This window comes from Microtus oregoni, unplaced genomic scaffold, assembly GCF_018167655.1.
Source record: "Microtus oregoni isolate MIOR12 unplaced genomic scaffold, Mior012 000044F_ref0000062, whole genome shotgun sequence".
Taxonomy (NCBI): domain Eukaryota; kingdom Metazoa; phylum Chordata; class Mammalia; order Rodentia; family Cricetidae; genus Microtus; species Microtus oregoni.
In genome coordinates, this window is record NW_024543218.1 from 7,271,920 (window position 1) to 7,288,791 (window position 16,872).

Genomic DNA, 16,872 nt, shown 5'->3' on the forward strand with positions numbered 1-16,872 from the left:
GGATAACAATAATAATTCTTCCTAAAGTGGCTACTATGATGAGTGAATTTGATTTGAATAAATTCATTGTAGTCTACTTACTATAATGAATGCATAATTGAGTTATCTATTTGTGTTTTTTCTTATATTGATGATAGATTCTATTTTCATACAATATATTCTGATTTCATGAATATTTAAAATTTACAGTGTGCTAAGTAAATGCTCAGTATTATCATTTCGATATGTCTATATCTTTTTCTAGAAATACATTGTGAGTGCTAATGGTTTTCATTAGTCTAATAAATTAGTTTTCTACCAGTAATTCTTATGTCAGGAAATGATATAGGCTGAAAAATGACATAGAATAGGCAATATGGAGACACATTTTAACACTCTTGGGGTATCCAACCAACGACAATGACTGGTTTCGTAGTAAGTGTTTACTTGGAGACATTTAGTAATGTACACAAAAGAATGAATAGCAACTGATAAAATCATTTACATGCACATATATTATAGATCTAGACAACTACACATTCATCTCAGGTCTAGAATTTGAGCAGGATTCCTAGGAAGAGTCCATATCTATTCCATACAGTGTCAAATGATATTTCTTGTAATCCTGGAAGCAGAGAATCTGGAGCCACCAAGTCTTACTCAGCATCTAGTAATTGGCTGTCACCTGGGCCCTTGCTGTGAATGTTGTCTGGAAACAGCTGTAAGTATTCCTATTGCATAGTGCCTGTATTATAAGAGCTCAGGTTCAAGTCAACAAAGCAAGGCACTAGGAATTGTGAATTAGCCTTGGAGGTTGCACAGCTTCATGTCTACCATACTCTGTTGGCAAAAGCAGGTATGAAGGATGCCAGATTTTAAATGTAAATCCTGTCATATAAAATAGGAGGAATCCGAAGGTCACACTGGAAGAGGAGCATGTTGGATTGGATGTATTATACATTTTTTTTGTGTAATATTACAAGGCACAATATGATGTTTAACTTAAGTGTTTAAACTTAATTTGATGTTTAATTTTAATTTTTAACCATACACTACACTTTTGGTCACTTTCTTACTTTAGAAAATACCACTTTTTCCAAACTATTTACCCCGTCAATGAGATGCCATCTGACACAACAACACTGATTACTTGTGTCCTATAATATTACTTACATATAATATTAAGGTTTTCAACTGGGCAAGAACAATGCCTTGTGTGAACACTGTTGCATCACTAGAGACTGAAATATGCCTGTCATACAGAGGAGTGCTCAATGAATCAATGTTGCATAAAAAAATTGTATTGAAATTTGATGGTGTTTTCTAGTTGTTTCAAAAACTCTTGTGTGTTTCATCTTTATGATAGTTTCAATATTACTGATTGTATAGGTCAGAATATGGGTGTTTAGGATTATTTTCAGAGGTTAGGTTTTATTTTCTCTGATTCACAAATTGTTAATTAATGGTTTATTCCCTTATATTCTCCAAGTTTATTCTACCACTTCCTACTATACCATTTGCAGTATATTACATATTATAATACATTATTTCACATATATATTATGGTTGCTTGTAACTTTACCTTGCAAGTTTCTTAAGGGTTAAACTGTTAGAAATAATCTAACCCTAAACATATTTATTCTACCATATCATAAAGACTCCTTGTTAAATGTTGAGAGAATGCTTGAGAAACTAAATGCCCAAATGGTGTTAAATCCCTTTCAACTATACTTTCCTTAAAAGAAAAAAAAAGAGTTATCCCATGAAAATTACGGAATTTAAAATTTAATAAACCCAATTACCTGAAAAAAATTATTAAGCTTTAGATCAGAATAAGCAGATGTATTCTTATGTTTAGCTTTAGATAAGCTGTTTCACATTCCATGCGCTTATTTCAATGTTCTGTTCTTTTTTTTTTAAGAGTAACTTTAGAAATTCTTTGTTTCTAAAGTAGTACAAAATCTTTATGAGATATGCACACATAATCCCTCCCCATCCTATAAACGGGAAGGAGCTGGCCACACAATCTCAGAATCCAGGGTAACATGTATGGGTCTGTTATACATGCTTAAGAATGTTGCTGGGTCCAAGAATTCATCAGCTTTGCACAAGTATTGGATAGTTTGTTCTGGGAGGAGTAGCTCAGGGGCAAGTTGGTGCAAGTTGTCACCTGGCCCTTTCGTACCAACTTTCACGGTCTTAAAAAGGTGAAATGCCAGTTTGTGAGTCATGGTGAGAAAATCTGTGATGACTTCCGATAGAGACTGTGACTGTGTCACATCATCTAGATACAGAACTGGGACCTTGATGACAGAAACATGCCATTGCATGAACAACCTTGTGGGGATGTTATGAGAAGCAACTATAATTTTGACGTTATGGATGATAAATTCTTTGTCTTCTTTCTCATGTGCAACATAATCTAAAAGGATTCGGAAAAGCGTGCCATTGGAGGTCTCAAGGATATGCAGAAAAGTGCTTGAGTATATGAGCAATAAGCCCGTAACTGTCTCTCCTAAGTGATGCTTCAGAATTGACTGGAAGAGGTGCTCGAAGTATTCAGTAATCTGCTTTTTCTCCACATTGGCTTGTAGGTGGCCCACAAGAAACATCCTGTGAAGGAGGAATTTCTTTAGCTGTAGCCTGTGTTTCTCTTCCTGAAGGTGCATGTAATTGATTCGAGGAACTTTGGGCATCAGTAGAGGGTCCACTTGAAAATGCTTTTTGCTGCCCTTCCGACTATGGACCATGAAAGACATGATGAATCTTATTTTTTCTTCTAGGTGATTACAAGTCTCACTGGTGATGAACTCTTATTTTTATTTCTTCTGACAAAAAGGCAACAACAAAGCAACACAAAATGTGTCAGGTGTTAACGAATAACAATATCCCTACTCAATGCTACAGACAATGTCTTTGAAAAGGAAGAGAATGTAACAACATGACTGAAAGCCCAGAGATGGTTTCTGAGTTCACAGTGGAATAACTCTTATCTTTAGTAATAGACCTCGCTGTGCCATGATGATTACAAACTATACGTGAGGCTTTTAAAATGGTGTTTCTATAGCAAGTACTTTATCTAACATTTAAAATACATTTAACTGGCCTGTAAAATAAAAATAAATCAGGGGTACTCTAGGCTATTATTAGTTTATTTAACATTTACTATCAATGCTAAAAGTCAACAATGTTGCTTTAATCATAACAGTAAACTTTTAAGAGAAAAAGTAAGCTGTTTGGTTTATCCTTTTATCAATAAATCTCTTCTATTTTGCTGTTTTACCGAGGTTTAAATAAAAGCAGACTTCTGCTTTGACCAAATTTCATGTCCCAGCTCCACTCCCAAGCCACCTTAACTTTCGTCACATGTACATTAAAGACATCATGTACATTACCTTTCTTTGAGGTCCTCTTGGCTTGACCTCTGTCATGCTTCCAACTGCCAGTGCTCTGACCCTCAACTGTCCTATCTAGGGTTCTAAACCCATAAGTCAGGAAAGGAGTTAGAACACCTTTGGCAACAAAGAAGCGAAGCGTAACAGGTCCTAGTTCTACTTGAATGAGAGTACCCCAATAAACATGTGCACAACATTGTGGATTGTGGGGGAAATGAAATGAAATATATTTCAGAATGCCTTTTGTTCTTTCTTGTTTTTTTGTTTGTTTATGACACACACCCTTGCCTGTCAGACATGTGGTCAATGTGAGCACCTTCAGTTACATCTCCGCTGTAGCAGTAGAACTTGTACCTATAGCTCACTTATCTACTACTTAAAACTATAGGAACACATATGACTTTTTCTGATAATGAATCATTTATACAAATGTTTAACAATACCGTTTGGGCTACTTGATGTGAATTTAAGTTAATTTTTAGAGTTGAAAATAAAAGTGCCTTTTAATATTATACTCACATGAGCTCATGTGACAAGGCTAGGAAACACTTTGATCTAATTTTAAAAAATGAACCTTAGAGAACTTTTTTTCTCCTGAGATTTTCATTATTCAAACTAATGATCTGATTTTAATAATTTGCAGTGATAAATTATTCCAGAAAGTGAAGGCTGAGAGGTGATTTAATAAATCTTTAATTGTGTGATACATAACAATCGCCCATAATTCCTCACTCACTGTGATTCAGCTCATCACTCACTGACTCTTCCCTAAGCGGTTCACTTAGTCAGTGCCTTGTCTGGGCTGCTGTTTTCTCCATTCTTCTTGTGTCTTTGTGAAAAGGACAGTTTTGACCACTGTCTCCAACAGCCCCCTCTTCTTCATTCGTTTCTTGGAACTGAATGTACCTATTTTCTTTTTTCCCCAAATCTCTTTCTATGATCTGGTGGAATTCTTCTGGCATCAAGTTCTGAACAATGCTGATTATCATAAAGATAATTAATTACCATAAAGATTCATTATCATATGCTGTTACCATAAAGACCTCCACCCTGTTTCCTTGCAGTAGCTCAGTAGACTCTGCATTCACTTTTATGAGGACATCAGAAAGGTCCTTGATGCTACTCCTGCCTCATGACTGCCTAATCGAGTATTGGCTCCTCTGAGCCCATCTATGGGATCTTCTCACACAAAAGCTTCAGCTCGCACACACACAGCTGCTTGATTGACACTGACAAAGAAAAACCTGAGCCCATTCAAAAATCTTTTTACAGAAGACTTTTACATCATTTTATTCAGTTACTATTTATAACTCTTCTTTCCATAGATGTTAAATCTACTCCTTGAAAATTTAGAAACTGAGATTATAAAAATTATTTTTAATAAATTATTTTCCTTTGTCAGCATTGTCTAGTGCCAAAAGGTCAACCCCCTGAAAACATACATAGAAGTAACATTATACAAACTTAACAGGTTATATTCAATAACAATTAGTGAAAAATAATCCAAAAATTTGAAGATGAGCAGTAAGTGTATATGGGTGGGTTTGGAAAGTGAAAGAAATTTAATTACATTAGAATCTTAAAAGCAAAATTACTCTAAATTATGAAAAAAATTCCTTACTAATATAATGATTAATATTTTGTCTCATAGTTTTTAGATCAAACCCATTTCTCTTTTCTTTTTATATCTCTTAAAAGCAAATCCCAAATTATAAGACTTACTTTCTTTTAAAAATTCTTATTTTTCTAGAAAGCTAGCTTACACCTTTAATCCCAGCCTGTGAGAGGCAGAGGTACATGGATGATCTCTGAGTTCAAGGTCAGCCTCTTCTACAAATCAAGTTCTAGGGCCACCATGGTCACATATAGAAACCCTGACTTGAAAAACTATATGAAAAATTCCCTATTTCAAAATGCATTTGGTTTCCACTGCCCCCTTTATAGTCCTCTAGATTTCTTCACCCCAATATTAAACTCAGATTATAGAATGTAAACCTGTATAATAATTCATATAATATGCTTATATTTTCAAATGATTTTACAGAGTCCTTGCTGCAACTTGAATATTGGAAAAGGATGATCTACATTGACTGTGTGCATGATGTGATCTATAATATTATTTCCAACCTCCAGGAGTGAATTAGATCACAGTGAACATAGAGGCATGTAACAGGATGGTTTGTTACCTAAGGTTGGCATTGCTCATAGTTATCAGGAACTTACAGTATATCACTGCTACAAAAGACCCCTGCCTGAATCCACAGAAAAATCATTTCTTTAATTTAAAATTTATCCGAATGTGACACTTTGTATGGTTCTATCTAATGCATCTAAAATAATAGTTTTACTACCCCAGATAGGCAAACAAATACTTTATATTCAGGTAGGATTGATTTTCATTAGGTATTCTTTATAGAGAGCACAATTTCCTTCCAAGGGCCAGCCTTCAAAATAAGGTTAATTATTGGATTATATTATCCCACTTACATGTCTGCTCCCATTTATGTATCTTATTTTGATTATAATATGTCCTCAGAAAGAGCACATGAGAAGAAAACATAACTTGTATATGGGCTTCAATTGAGATTTTATCTTACTTCCCATATTGTCACTGTCTTTGGGGTCTCCATAAATCTTGCTGTAAATAATCAATATTTTAGCTTTTGTCTTCACTGTCATCACTTCTTTCCAGACATTAAGCACCATTAACCTGCATGGCTCCTGCTGAATTGCTTTCTTAAGATTTGTTTCTTTTCTTAAAAAAAAAAAAAAACCAACTATCTTTTTTTTCATTATACAAATCAATCCAAGTTCCCACTCCTTCCTCTCCTCCCATTCCCTCTACCTTCTTCCCCACCCTACCTCCATCTTCTCCTCAGAGAGGATAAGGCACATTGCTTTGGAGAAAGTCCAAGGTCCTCCCTACTATATCTAGGCTGAGCAAGGTATCCATGAAAAGAAAATAGGATCTCAAAAAGCCCATACAAGCCGTAGGGATAAATCCTGGTGCCACTGCCAGTGGCCCCTCAGTCTGCCCCAGCCGTGCCACTGTCAACCACATTCAGGTAGACTGTTTCAGTGGGTGTATCTATCATGGCTGTGACCTCTTTGCTCATATTCTCACTCTTCCCACTCCAACTGAACTTTGGGAGGTCAGTCCAGTGCTCCGATGTGGGTCTCTGCCTGTGTTTCCATCAGTTGCTGGATGAAAGGTTATACGATGATACTTTAGATATTCATCAGTCTGACTATAGGACAAGGTCATTTTGAGCATCCTCTCCTCTATGTAGTCACTCATAAGTGGTACTAGCTATAAACAAAGGATATTGAGCCTATGGTTCATGATCCTAGAGAAGCTAACTAGCAAGGTGAACCCTAAGAAAAACATATATAAATACATCTGAAAAGTCAGAATAGAAAAGATCACCTGACAAAATTGGAAACATGGGGATGGTGGAAAAAAGAGGGTGGAAGGGGAGAAGGAGAGGGACAAGGAGAACTTGACGGAATGGGATAGTCAAGATGGAGGAAGACAGAGATGAGAGCCTAAAAAGAGATGTCTTGATTGAGGGAGGCATTATGGGGTTAGCAATAAACCTGACACTAGAGAAATTTCCAGGAATCTACAAGGATGACCCCAGCTTAGACCCTAAGATTTCTGTTTCTAATAGCATCACAGCATGATAGGCTCCCCTACTCCTCTGATGAACGCAACCTCTTCTGGAGATTCCAGGTGCCTTTCTCACTCATGCTCCTGGAAAAGGAGCTCACTAGTGGTATCCTCCCACCCACTGTGTGGGATTTATCACCCTTCTCTTTCACGTATATTTTTATTTCTAGTATAAACTTAATAGAGAAATGGGTTTTCACCAATTTAAATAGATAAGTGATATAATATTTCAACTAAACTAGTCATTTTTCAAAACATACTAATCTCTGAATAAAATCTAATTGGTGTCAGATTTAAAAACATAAATAATCATTTCTTTATTTTAAAAATTAGCTGTGATAGCTTTGTGTGGTTCAATCTAATGCATTTATTTAGTCAAACTAAAATAATAGTTTGACTAGTCCAATATATGATTTTATAGTTGTAGTTTTATTCTATTTCCCCAGTATGTTTTTCCCCATTTATCAAATGTCAGTTAGGTTATTCACTTGAATTACAGTAGTTTTGCCCCCTGACTATCTAAAAAGTTTAGGTGGCATTTATCCTGTTTTGCTAAGATGTCAACAGTAAAGAGAGGAAAGAAAAAGCAGGCATTTTGAACAATTTCTGTTTGGCCGGAATGTATAGCTACAGTTGAACACTTTTGTTTTAGTAGAGACTCATTGTGTGAGCTCCCAAGCACAGCAATCCTAATTGCCCATCTCAGATGTAGAATCCCACAGAATTCTTCTCTGTATCGACCTGGCTTAGGAGGCATTTGCTTTATTTTATCTACAGTGGTCTAATTAGAGTGCTGTATACGTTCAAGTTGTCATCACTTAACAGTTAGTAGGAACTTGCAGTCTTAGTCCTTTTCAGTTATTCCAATTATGCCCCCTGTTATTTCATATCAGCTTATTTCTCATAACATACTCATAACACATGTCACACAGTACATTTTGTGATTTCTTTTAGACTTCATACTCTGGTATGTTGTCCAGAATCAAGTGTTCTTTGATAAACTCCCAATGGCCTCTGTTTGGTGAAGGACATATAGGTCAGATAGAGAAGATCAAACATCATTAATGGCCTGGAGTAGCTACATTTTCATATACTCATTTAATATTAATAATAAGCCTTCTTAGAGTGATTGTGAGAGACATATTATTATAGGGCTACCTTAGGTAAGTGGACATTCTTTTCACAACTTATAGAGGACGTCGTTAAAATAGTGGATAGTTTACACATTGTTTAAATCTTTTCTCATCAACTTCCTTGTTGTGCTTACATTAAAACCCCACCCAACCCAGTGATATTTTTTATAGTGACATGAATGGATCAGGACACAGAAACCAGTGTATCCCACTGTAGCAAATTCTATTGCAAAGGCATGGCAATCTCCTAGAATTTTCTGCTATTAAGTTCGGTACTTTTTTTTTTTTTTAAACTAGTTGACCACAGTCCTTAACAAATTGCCAACTTGGTTCATTGCAGTGGATTTTCTGATCTGCTATTGCTTGCAGGATAGCTACTTAAGAATACAGAGATCCTATAACACCTAAATAAATTAAATGTAAAGGAAATATCTAAATGATAACTGTGATTCAAATAAATTATCCTATTTTTATTAGTCGGTCATTTATCTTAGATTTATTGACAGTTTGAGCACTTTGCAAGATGTAAACAGATAAACACTTCCTAATTTAGGGGAGTAGAATCCTGTAGTGGTGGTGAAATGTTCAGGAATCTCAGGTGCGCTTAGAAATGGTCAGGTATCCACTACTTTAGGAATATTGAAATAGAAAGCATTGCTGGGTTTTCCTGGTGACAAAGCTCTTATATTAGCAGCATCTTAAAGGAAACAAAGTTCCTTAGTTATTATTCCCGTTCTGTGAAGAAACAGCATAACCAAGGCACCTGTAAAAAAAGAACACTTAATTGGGGGCTTGCAGACAGTTTCAGAAGGTGCATCTCTGATCATTTTGGCAGCAAGCAGACAGGTATGGAGCTGGAGAAATAGCTCAGAGCTTACACTCGATCCAGAAGCAGGAAGCAAAATGATGGAGAGGCTAAGCCTAGAGTGGGCTCTTTAAATCTCAGAGCCCATCCTCAGAGAAACACTCTCCAAGAAGGTCACACCGCCTAATGCTTCCTAAACAGTCCACCAAGAGGGAACCAACAATTCAAATAGATGAGTCCAGGACAGCCATATTAATTTAAAGCACCACAAGGGTTATGGAGTGCCTTTGAGGATGTCCCTTGAATTTATGATTTTAGAATGTAAGGTTGTGAAGAACCAGACTGATTCCAGAGAATCCCAGCATGACTTTAAACTTTCTCCTGTGCTTCAGAATAGAGAGAAGGAGGACTACTTCCTTTAACGTAATTATGTGTCTCAACACTACGGAACCACCAGTCTAACAGAATGATTAGTATAAATAAGTAACTAAAGCTTGGGTGAAGCCTTCTAGAAAAAGTCATACTCTTGTTAGACTAAGTGGACAGTTTCATGGAACACCAGCGTGAAATTTGTTACTAAATCACTAGAGTTAAAGCTATACAAGGAATTAATGTTATATGCTTTCTTTATCATATTATTTTTTCCTTCCTTCCTTCCTTCCTTCCTTCCTTCCTGCCTTCCTGCCTTCCTGCCTTCCTGCCTTCCTGCCTTCCTTGTTCCTTTGTCTCTTCCAAAAGCAGTATGAAATAGTCTTTTGAAGTTATTTGTCAAAGAAAACACAGGCACACCTTTTAAATTCAAATAATTAATATATATCTACTCTGTATAAAATGGGCATGAACATTGGACATGTGGTTGAGAATCAGTTCTTATCTTCTCACATAAAAATTTTAATTCAGCTAGTAGACCTGAAGGCCACATGACTAGTTAACTTAGGAGTAAATAAGCATTTAGGTAGGTGTCAATGACACACGTGGCATTGGTAATGGTGATAAGACCAGAGAAAGCAAAAGAAGACACTAACAGTGTAAGGAGCATGTGTTGAGAGTTATAAAATGAGGCAATTCTTTCTTTTTTTTTTTTTTAAATTTTTTATTGATCCCCTCGTTATTGAGAAAAAAAAAGTTTCCGCCTCCTCCCAGCCTCCCATTTCCCTCCTCCTCCTCCTCCCACTCTTCTCCCCCTCCCCCCACGCCTCTCCCCCTCCCTCTCCAGTCCGAAGAGCAGTCAGGGTTCCCTGCCCTGTGGAAAGTCCAAGGTCCTCCCCGCTCCGTTCAAGTCTAGGAAGGTGAACATCCAAACTGGCAATTCTCTTTTTTAAAAAGGTAATAGTCTGTTATGGAAGCTACAAAAATCTAGGTGGAAAACAAAAGCAGCTTATGAAGGTCAATTCAGAAGGGAGGTTTCAAAGAAAGGGCTAAGGCATTTAAGGTTTGCTACAGCCTTCATATGTCACCATTTTCAAACTTTTGGGGTCATTTTAGATAAAATAGTTTAAAACTAAATGGCTCAGAGGAGTCAGAACCATTCAGTTAATCACAGTAGAGAGAATGGTCGAAGGCTTGGCGCTTCTCCCAAGCATTTGTCAGAAAGAAGTCTGTCACTGTTTGGACAGCAAATTGTGGAGGAGGAAGATTGCAAGGTAAGATGCAGTGGAGATCCCTGGCTCTCCATACTGAAAGCAAGCATTCCAGTTCCTTCACAAAGTGCTGTTGGGTTGTGTGGGAAATGTGGAATCTGAAAGCAGAATATGGTATATGCCTGAAAATATCTTAAGATCACAGACTGTACCTCCATCTTCTTGACTATAAATAACAGTAAACTCTGAATTATATCTATGTTTCCCTTTTATCTACTTTGTTTTCTGTTTCTGTGGCTGACAGTGCATGATCGTACATTACATTAGCAACATACCTGTTGGAAATTATGTCATGTGACCTAATCAAAGGCAATGTCCATTTACTTTACCATGATGTGTCCATAAGGGAGAATGCATGGAATAGCATCTTTGGAATTCTTATATAAATACCTACTCTGTATATTATCATTTATGGCAAAACACCTTAAATAAGTGAACATCTTTTCACAGCTTGGTTTTGGTTTGTCTTTCTTTAATTGTTGAATGATATGGAGAAAATTGAACTTCTTTGCTTTAGATTTAGAAGGAGCATGGCACCAACACAAAATATACCACACCGTTAAGGAAAATTCAGCACAAGGAAGTTTAGTGTCTTTACACCCGCAAGTTGCTGACGTTATAACAGAGTTGACAAAATATTTAGATGAAAGACTCAACAGGGACATGATGCCTCTCCCTGGAGTACTTTGTAATATAGCACAATGCCAGAACTTTCCCAAGATTAATCATTTAAATCTGAGTGTTGTAGTACTCAAGAGACATTTATTGTATATTATTTTAGAAAAACATGTAATGTAATCAGGTTCTATGCTTATTGGTGAGTAGTTTAATAAATATTTTTGGGATATTTGGCAAGGCGAAAAAGTCTTATAATCAGAAACACCTACTAAAATATTATTATATCCTGAACATAAAATGATAGTTTTTATTAGAATTTAGAACTTTAGCAATTATTTGTTTACAGAATAATGCCTTTCAAACTCTGTGTAACCATATTATTTTTATTTTATGTAACTAGTATAAGGAACATGAAATATTTGTACAGATTGGCTCTGTCCTAGATTTTTAAATAGTTTCCCACTAATTTATTTAACAACCACTGTTATCTTGAAACTGTTCTCCTACACACTAAATTCAAAGACATATTCCCATTCAAATTCAGGGAACCAACACATATTTTAGAAACTAAGTTTGCTAACATTAGGGACAATGTGGACATAAAAAGGCTCATTACAATAGTGGGTCACAGTCTTCAGTAACCATTCTTAAAGATATAACCTTTGTTGGAGCGGGGCAGCGTGAACATAGAATTTTTGAAATAGAGTATTGGAATGAGGCAAGATAGGGGTTGTGCTGTAAGACAGAGTGTGGGTCCCCATGGGCAATGAGCGCTCCATAGAAGAGAGCTGAAGATTGAGCTGCATAAATAACCATATGGTATATGCCACTTATTTTACTCTAATTCTTTGTCTTCATAATGCAGGGACCTCTCCCCTTTATTGAGGTCACAATTGACCTATTAGAGAATCACTTCAAATGGATTTCTGTTTCACAGATTTTCTAGGCAAAGTAGTCTTGCTCACTATGTGCCTCATGTTCTAAAATCTAATCACTTTGTGGTTCTTTTAACTATGAAAGATTTTAAGTGACCCATTTTATAGGCTAGTGTTTGAAGTAACTATGGACTTAACTGCTAGCCCAATGACCCAGTTAGTGGAAATACAGTCTATTATGTGAATATTCTATATTCTTTGTGTGATTTCTGTTTTTATTTGATGGCATAACTTCTACTGTTTAATTATGGCATATCAGAAATACACACACACACACACACGTACCTGTGCGTGTGTGTGTAATTTTTTCAAGTACCTGCCGAGGCAAGAAGACAGTGTCTGGTCGTCTAGCAGTGGATATACTGGCAAATGTAAATGAAAGCAGCCTGATGTGGAGCTAGGGTCAGAGCCCAGGTCACCCTACAAGAAGAGCAGGTGCTTTTATCTGCTGAGTCATCTTCCAGCCCCAGTGAATATTAATTCACTTTCTGTGGTGACAGTTACTTTATTAAGTTCTTTTATTATATACTGTTCAAATAATCTGCCTATTTGCTAAGTATTTACACCTATCTCGCTCATCTCTGTGTACCTCTATCTCTATGTGTCTGTCTTTATCTCTCTGTTTCTCTCTCTCTATTTCTGTCTCTGTGTCTCTTTGTTTCTATTTCTGGAAATTTCCAATAGTAAGTCACAGCACAGTAGAAGAAAACACAATTTTTCAGTTTTGACTGTTGACCAAACTGAACCTCTGTTTCTCAGGCTCAAAGGGCGGTGGGAAATGATGCTGAGAAGGTTGTAAAGGTTAGGCTAATTCGTGTGATTTGTACTTAGTGAATCATTCTTAGATGGTGGATTTGCTGCCTCCAGTGATCTATTTTGGAGCTGAGCTAGCTTTGCGTTTTTCATAAGGTCATTTCCTCAGACCCGAGTCTCAAAAGAGCAAGGAAATTCCCGTTGGTCATGTTTTCCAATACTGAATTCAGGTGTGGGTTTCTGGCCTCTTCAATACCTTCTCTGGTTTCAAAAAGAGATTTTTTTTTTTTGTTTTTGTTTTGTTTATATTTTTAAAAAAAAATAAAGACAGTTTTTTGGACAAATACAGTTTTATACTTTGAGTATTGATTTTTGAAAGATCATTTTTAGGAAAAAATCTTTTTAGTGAAAACAAAAGAATAGTTATGTTCTGCAGATTCTGGAAAGCAGATCCGGCTCTCATTGTCCTTCTCTACCTGGAGTTACTGATTTACACGGCATAGTCATGCATTGTCCTTCTCCACCCGCTGTTACTAATTTACACGACAAAGCTTTGCTACTACATTTTATAACTAGGGAGTTTTCTGTCACTGTTATAGAGATAAGTAAAAAAAGTTTATGCCATGAAAAACTCAAAGAGCATGAACATTGTACCAGCAGGTGATAGAAGAAGGAATTCAAGTTCTAGTATTCTCCTGTACAGAGGCTCCGTATTCAATCTCCACTACGTGTGACTTGAGGAAGAGAGAATGGCCTCTCTGAATACTTTATGACTGTGTACAGGGAGAGCTGCTGAGGCAGTATCTGGGAAATACAATCAGCACATGTGAAGCCAGCACCTATTTGTCTTAAATTAATCTTTGTTCCAGGGCAGGCAGATGATAATCCTGGGGCTGATGTCAATGTCTTTTTATTCATGACACAGATAAACCTGCAGCTCTGCTGTTTATGTGAGAGTTACGTGCTGTGAAAGATCTTACATCATTATAGATTGCTTGGTAGATTTATTTTTTAATTTTTTGGCTTGAAATCAGTAACTAATTATTTATGAAATAAACCATTGGTTATGTTAAGCCCATTTGCTTTATTGCCAGCCTGGTGTAAGCAAAGGTTTCTAAGTAGAATAACTTTTCTTCATCATTATTAAGCCCTTCAGTTGATAGAGTTCTTTTTTTTTTATTTTTTATTGTTTTTATTGAGCTATGCATTTTTCTCTGCTCCCCTCCCTTCCACCCCTTTCCCCTGCTTCCCACTCTTTTGACCCCCATGCTCCCAGTTTGCTCAGGAGATCTTGTCTTTTTCTTCTTCATATTTAGATCCTTGTACATTTCTCTTAAGGTCCTCTTAGTTGTCCACCTCTCTGAAGTTGTGGATTATAAGGTTTTTTTGTTTGTTTGTTTGTTTTTTGTTTTAGTCTAAAAGGCAGTTATGAGTGAGTACAGATTTGTTATAAGATATCATAAAAAAGAGTGAGTACTGAGTACATATTATATTTGTCTTTCTCGGTATGGATTACCTCACTCAACATGTTTTTTCTAGATTCACTCATTTGAATGCAAATTTCAAGATGTCATTGTTTTTTACCACTGAGTAAGTACTTCATTGTGTAAATGTACCACATTTTCTTTATCCATTGTTCAGTTGAGCAGCATCTAGGTTGATTCCAGGTTACAACTATTACAAATAATGCTGCTATGAACATAGTTGAGCAAATGTCCTTGTGGCATGAGTGAGCTTCCTTCGGGAATATACTAAAAAGCGGTATTGCTGGGTCTTGAAGTTGATAGTTTCCTAATTTTCTGAGAAATTGTCATACTGATTTCCAAAGTGGCTGTGCAAGTTTGCACTCCCACCAGCAGTGGAGGAGTGTTCGCCTTTGTCTGAATCCTCTCTAGCTCCTCTCTAGCGTAGGCTGTCATTAGTGTTTCTAATCTTGGACATTCCGACAGGTGTAAGAAGGAATCTCAGAGTTGTTTTGATTTGCATTTCTCTGATGGCTAAGGATGTTAAACATTTCCTAAGGTGTCTATCAGTCATTTGAGATTCATCTGTTGAGAGCCGTTCTCTGTTTAAGTGTGTACCCTATTATTTTATTGGATTATTTGTTCTTTTGATGTCAAGTTTCTTGAGTTCTTTGTTTATTTTGGATTTCAGTCCTTTGTCTGATATGGGGTTGGTGGTGCCTTACAATTGAAGTGGAAATATTCCCACAGTGTTGTTTCACTCTATAGGTAAAAAGTCCGTGTTGTTAATGCAGCTAGAGGCTGAAGAGCAGAATGGTGGCTCTAATACAGCCATCCCAAGAGGATACCCCGTGGAATCACTTGCTATAGCCTTGTTTTCTCTCTCCTGGAAGGAAAAACGGTGGAATGAGAGGAAGAGAGGATTAGAGGAAGCATGTAGTTACACTCTAGGTTTTTCTAGTAAGTATCATGTTTACTGGTGTGAAGGGTAGTATAGAAGAATGTCATGACCTCTTTTGACTTACAAAGTGACATTTTGAAGGTTTGACCATCTTCTCACTCTGCATAATAAATGTGGTGACATGAATATGTTTGAGTAAAAAAAACTTTATACATTAAGATAAAAAACTATACATATTTAGTTTAAATTTTAATCAATATTCTGTACATATATGTGTGTATATATACATATCTATAGAATATACATACACACATATAAACTGTGTGTGTGTGTGTGTGTGTGTGTGTGTGTGTGTGTGTATGTGTGTGTTGGGGGGGGCGTTATTTTTCAAGTGGAAGGGGAGATTCTAAGTAGAATTTAAAACTAAATGAAATAGTGTCCCAAAAGGCAGCTTCAATCTAGTAGTGCACTTAGAAGGATTTAATCAATATATGTTTAAAATTAAGTAAGACTATAGGCTTTGGCTATGGGGCCATAGGAGTAAGAAGTCCAGTCCTTCCAAGTTATTAAGTTACTCTTACAGACTGAGGATACAGCATGAGGTGTTTCTTATGTCCCTGTCAACAGCCTAGACTCAGTGCACCTGAAGTCCTGCACCCACATTCCAGTTAAGCTGGCAATATCGCTGTTTTCTTCCCAGAGGATAAGCTTTTAACCTTGAAAAAATTGTAATTTATAGACTAAAGTTTTGAAATAAGTTTTGGCAGCAACATCTTGGTATTGAGAATAGATTTGTGATATTTGGTATTTCAGTGCTATTTGGTGTGTTAAGAAAACCTGACTCTCTGAACTAACAAATTAGCTTTCAGTTCCATCCTTAAATATGTGAGTAAGTAATTTATTTAGGTCTGTTATTTTAAGTTTTAAAACTTTCCAGGTTTTAAGTAGTATTAGAATATTTAGCATTTTATGTATGCATAGATAATCAATTGTTATCCATCAGCTTATCTGCCTAAACTATTTGGTTTATTAGAAAAGTGACTTACTTTGAAATGTCTTGAATTTTAATTTTTAGCATCTTGGTCAAAGGTAATTTGAAATTATCTGAGAAGGTAAAATTAAAATTTTTCATTTAATAATTTGTGAATTGGTACTACAACCTTTGAGGATAAATGATGTTTTTCACTTTGAAAATTAAAAAAAAAAAATTAAACTGAGCCCAGTGGTGCAGGTTTATCGTCCAGCACATGGGAGACTGAGGCAGGAAGTCGGCCAGGAGTTCAAGGCCAATGTGGGCTTTTTAGTGAACACCAACATAACTGAAGTACAGAGTAAGATATTAGCTCAAATACAAACAAATAACCAAAATTAAATTTAATATTAAGCTTCATAAACAAAATACACCTATAACGGGCATTTTCTGTGCGGCCTCCTCTCATGGCCGAAACATCGATTTGTTTTCCCATCACCAGTATGTGAAGAGATAGAGTCGGTGCACAGTTTGTTAGAATGGAGGCTTCCTGCATCTCTCTTGTAGGTCAGTATGGTGGGGTCCTCTGAAGATGGAAGGCAGCCCTCTG

General features: G+C 36.3%; 2 protein-coding genes across 2 annotated transcripts in view; one reads left to right on the forward strand and one right to left on the reverse strand.

Moving 5' to 3' along the window:
- The window catches only part of LOC121434783 (zinc finger protein 804B-like), a 510,352-nt gene that overhangs the window by 33,743 nt on the left and 459,737 nt on the right, over window positions 1-16,872 (forward strand). The window lies entirely within an intron of this gene.
- LOC121434646 (testis-expressed protein 47) lies at window positions 1,977-2,738 on the reverse strand. Its single transcript, XM_041633584.1, has one exon. The coding sequence runs from the start codon at window positions 2,736-2,738 to the stop codon at window positions 1,977-1,979; it is 762 nt and encodes a 253-aa protein (XP_041489518.1).

Excerpts from the sequence above, each read along its gene's own strand:
- LOC121434646 (XM_041633584.1), bottom strand. The coding sequence starts at position 2,738 with ATGTCTTTCATGGTCCATAGTCGGAAGGGCAGCAAAAAGCATTTTCAA.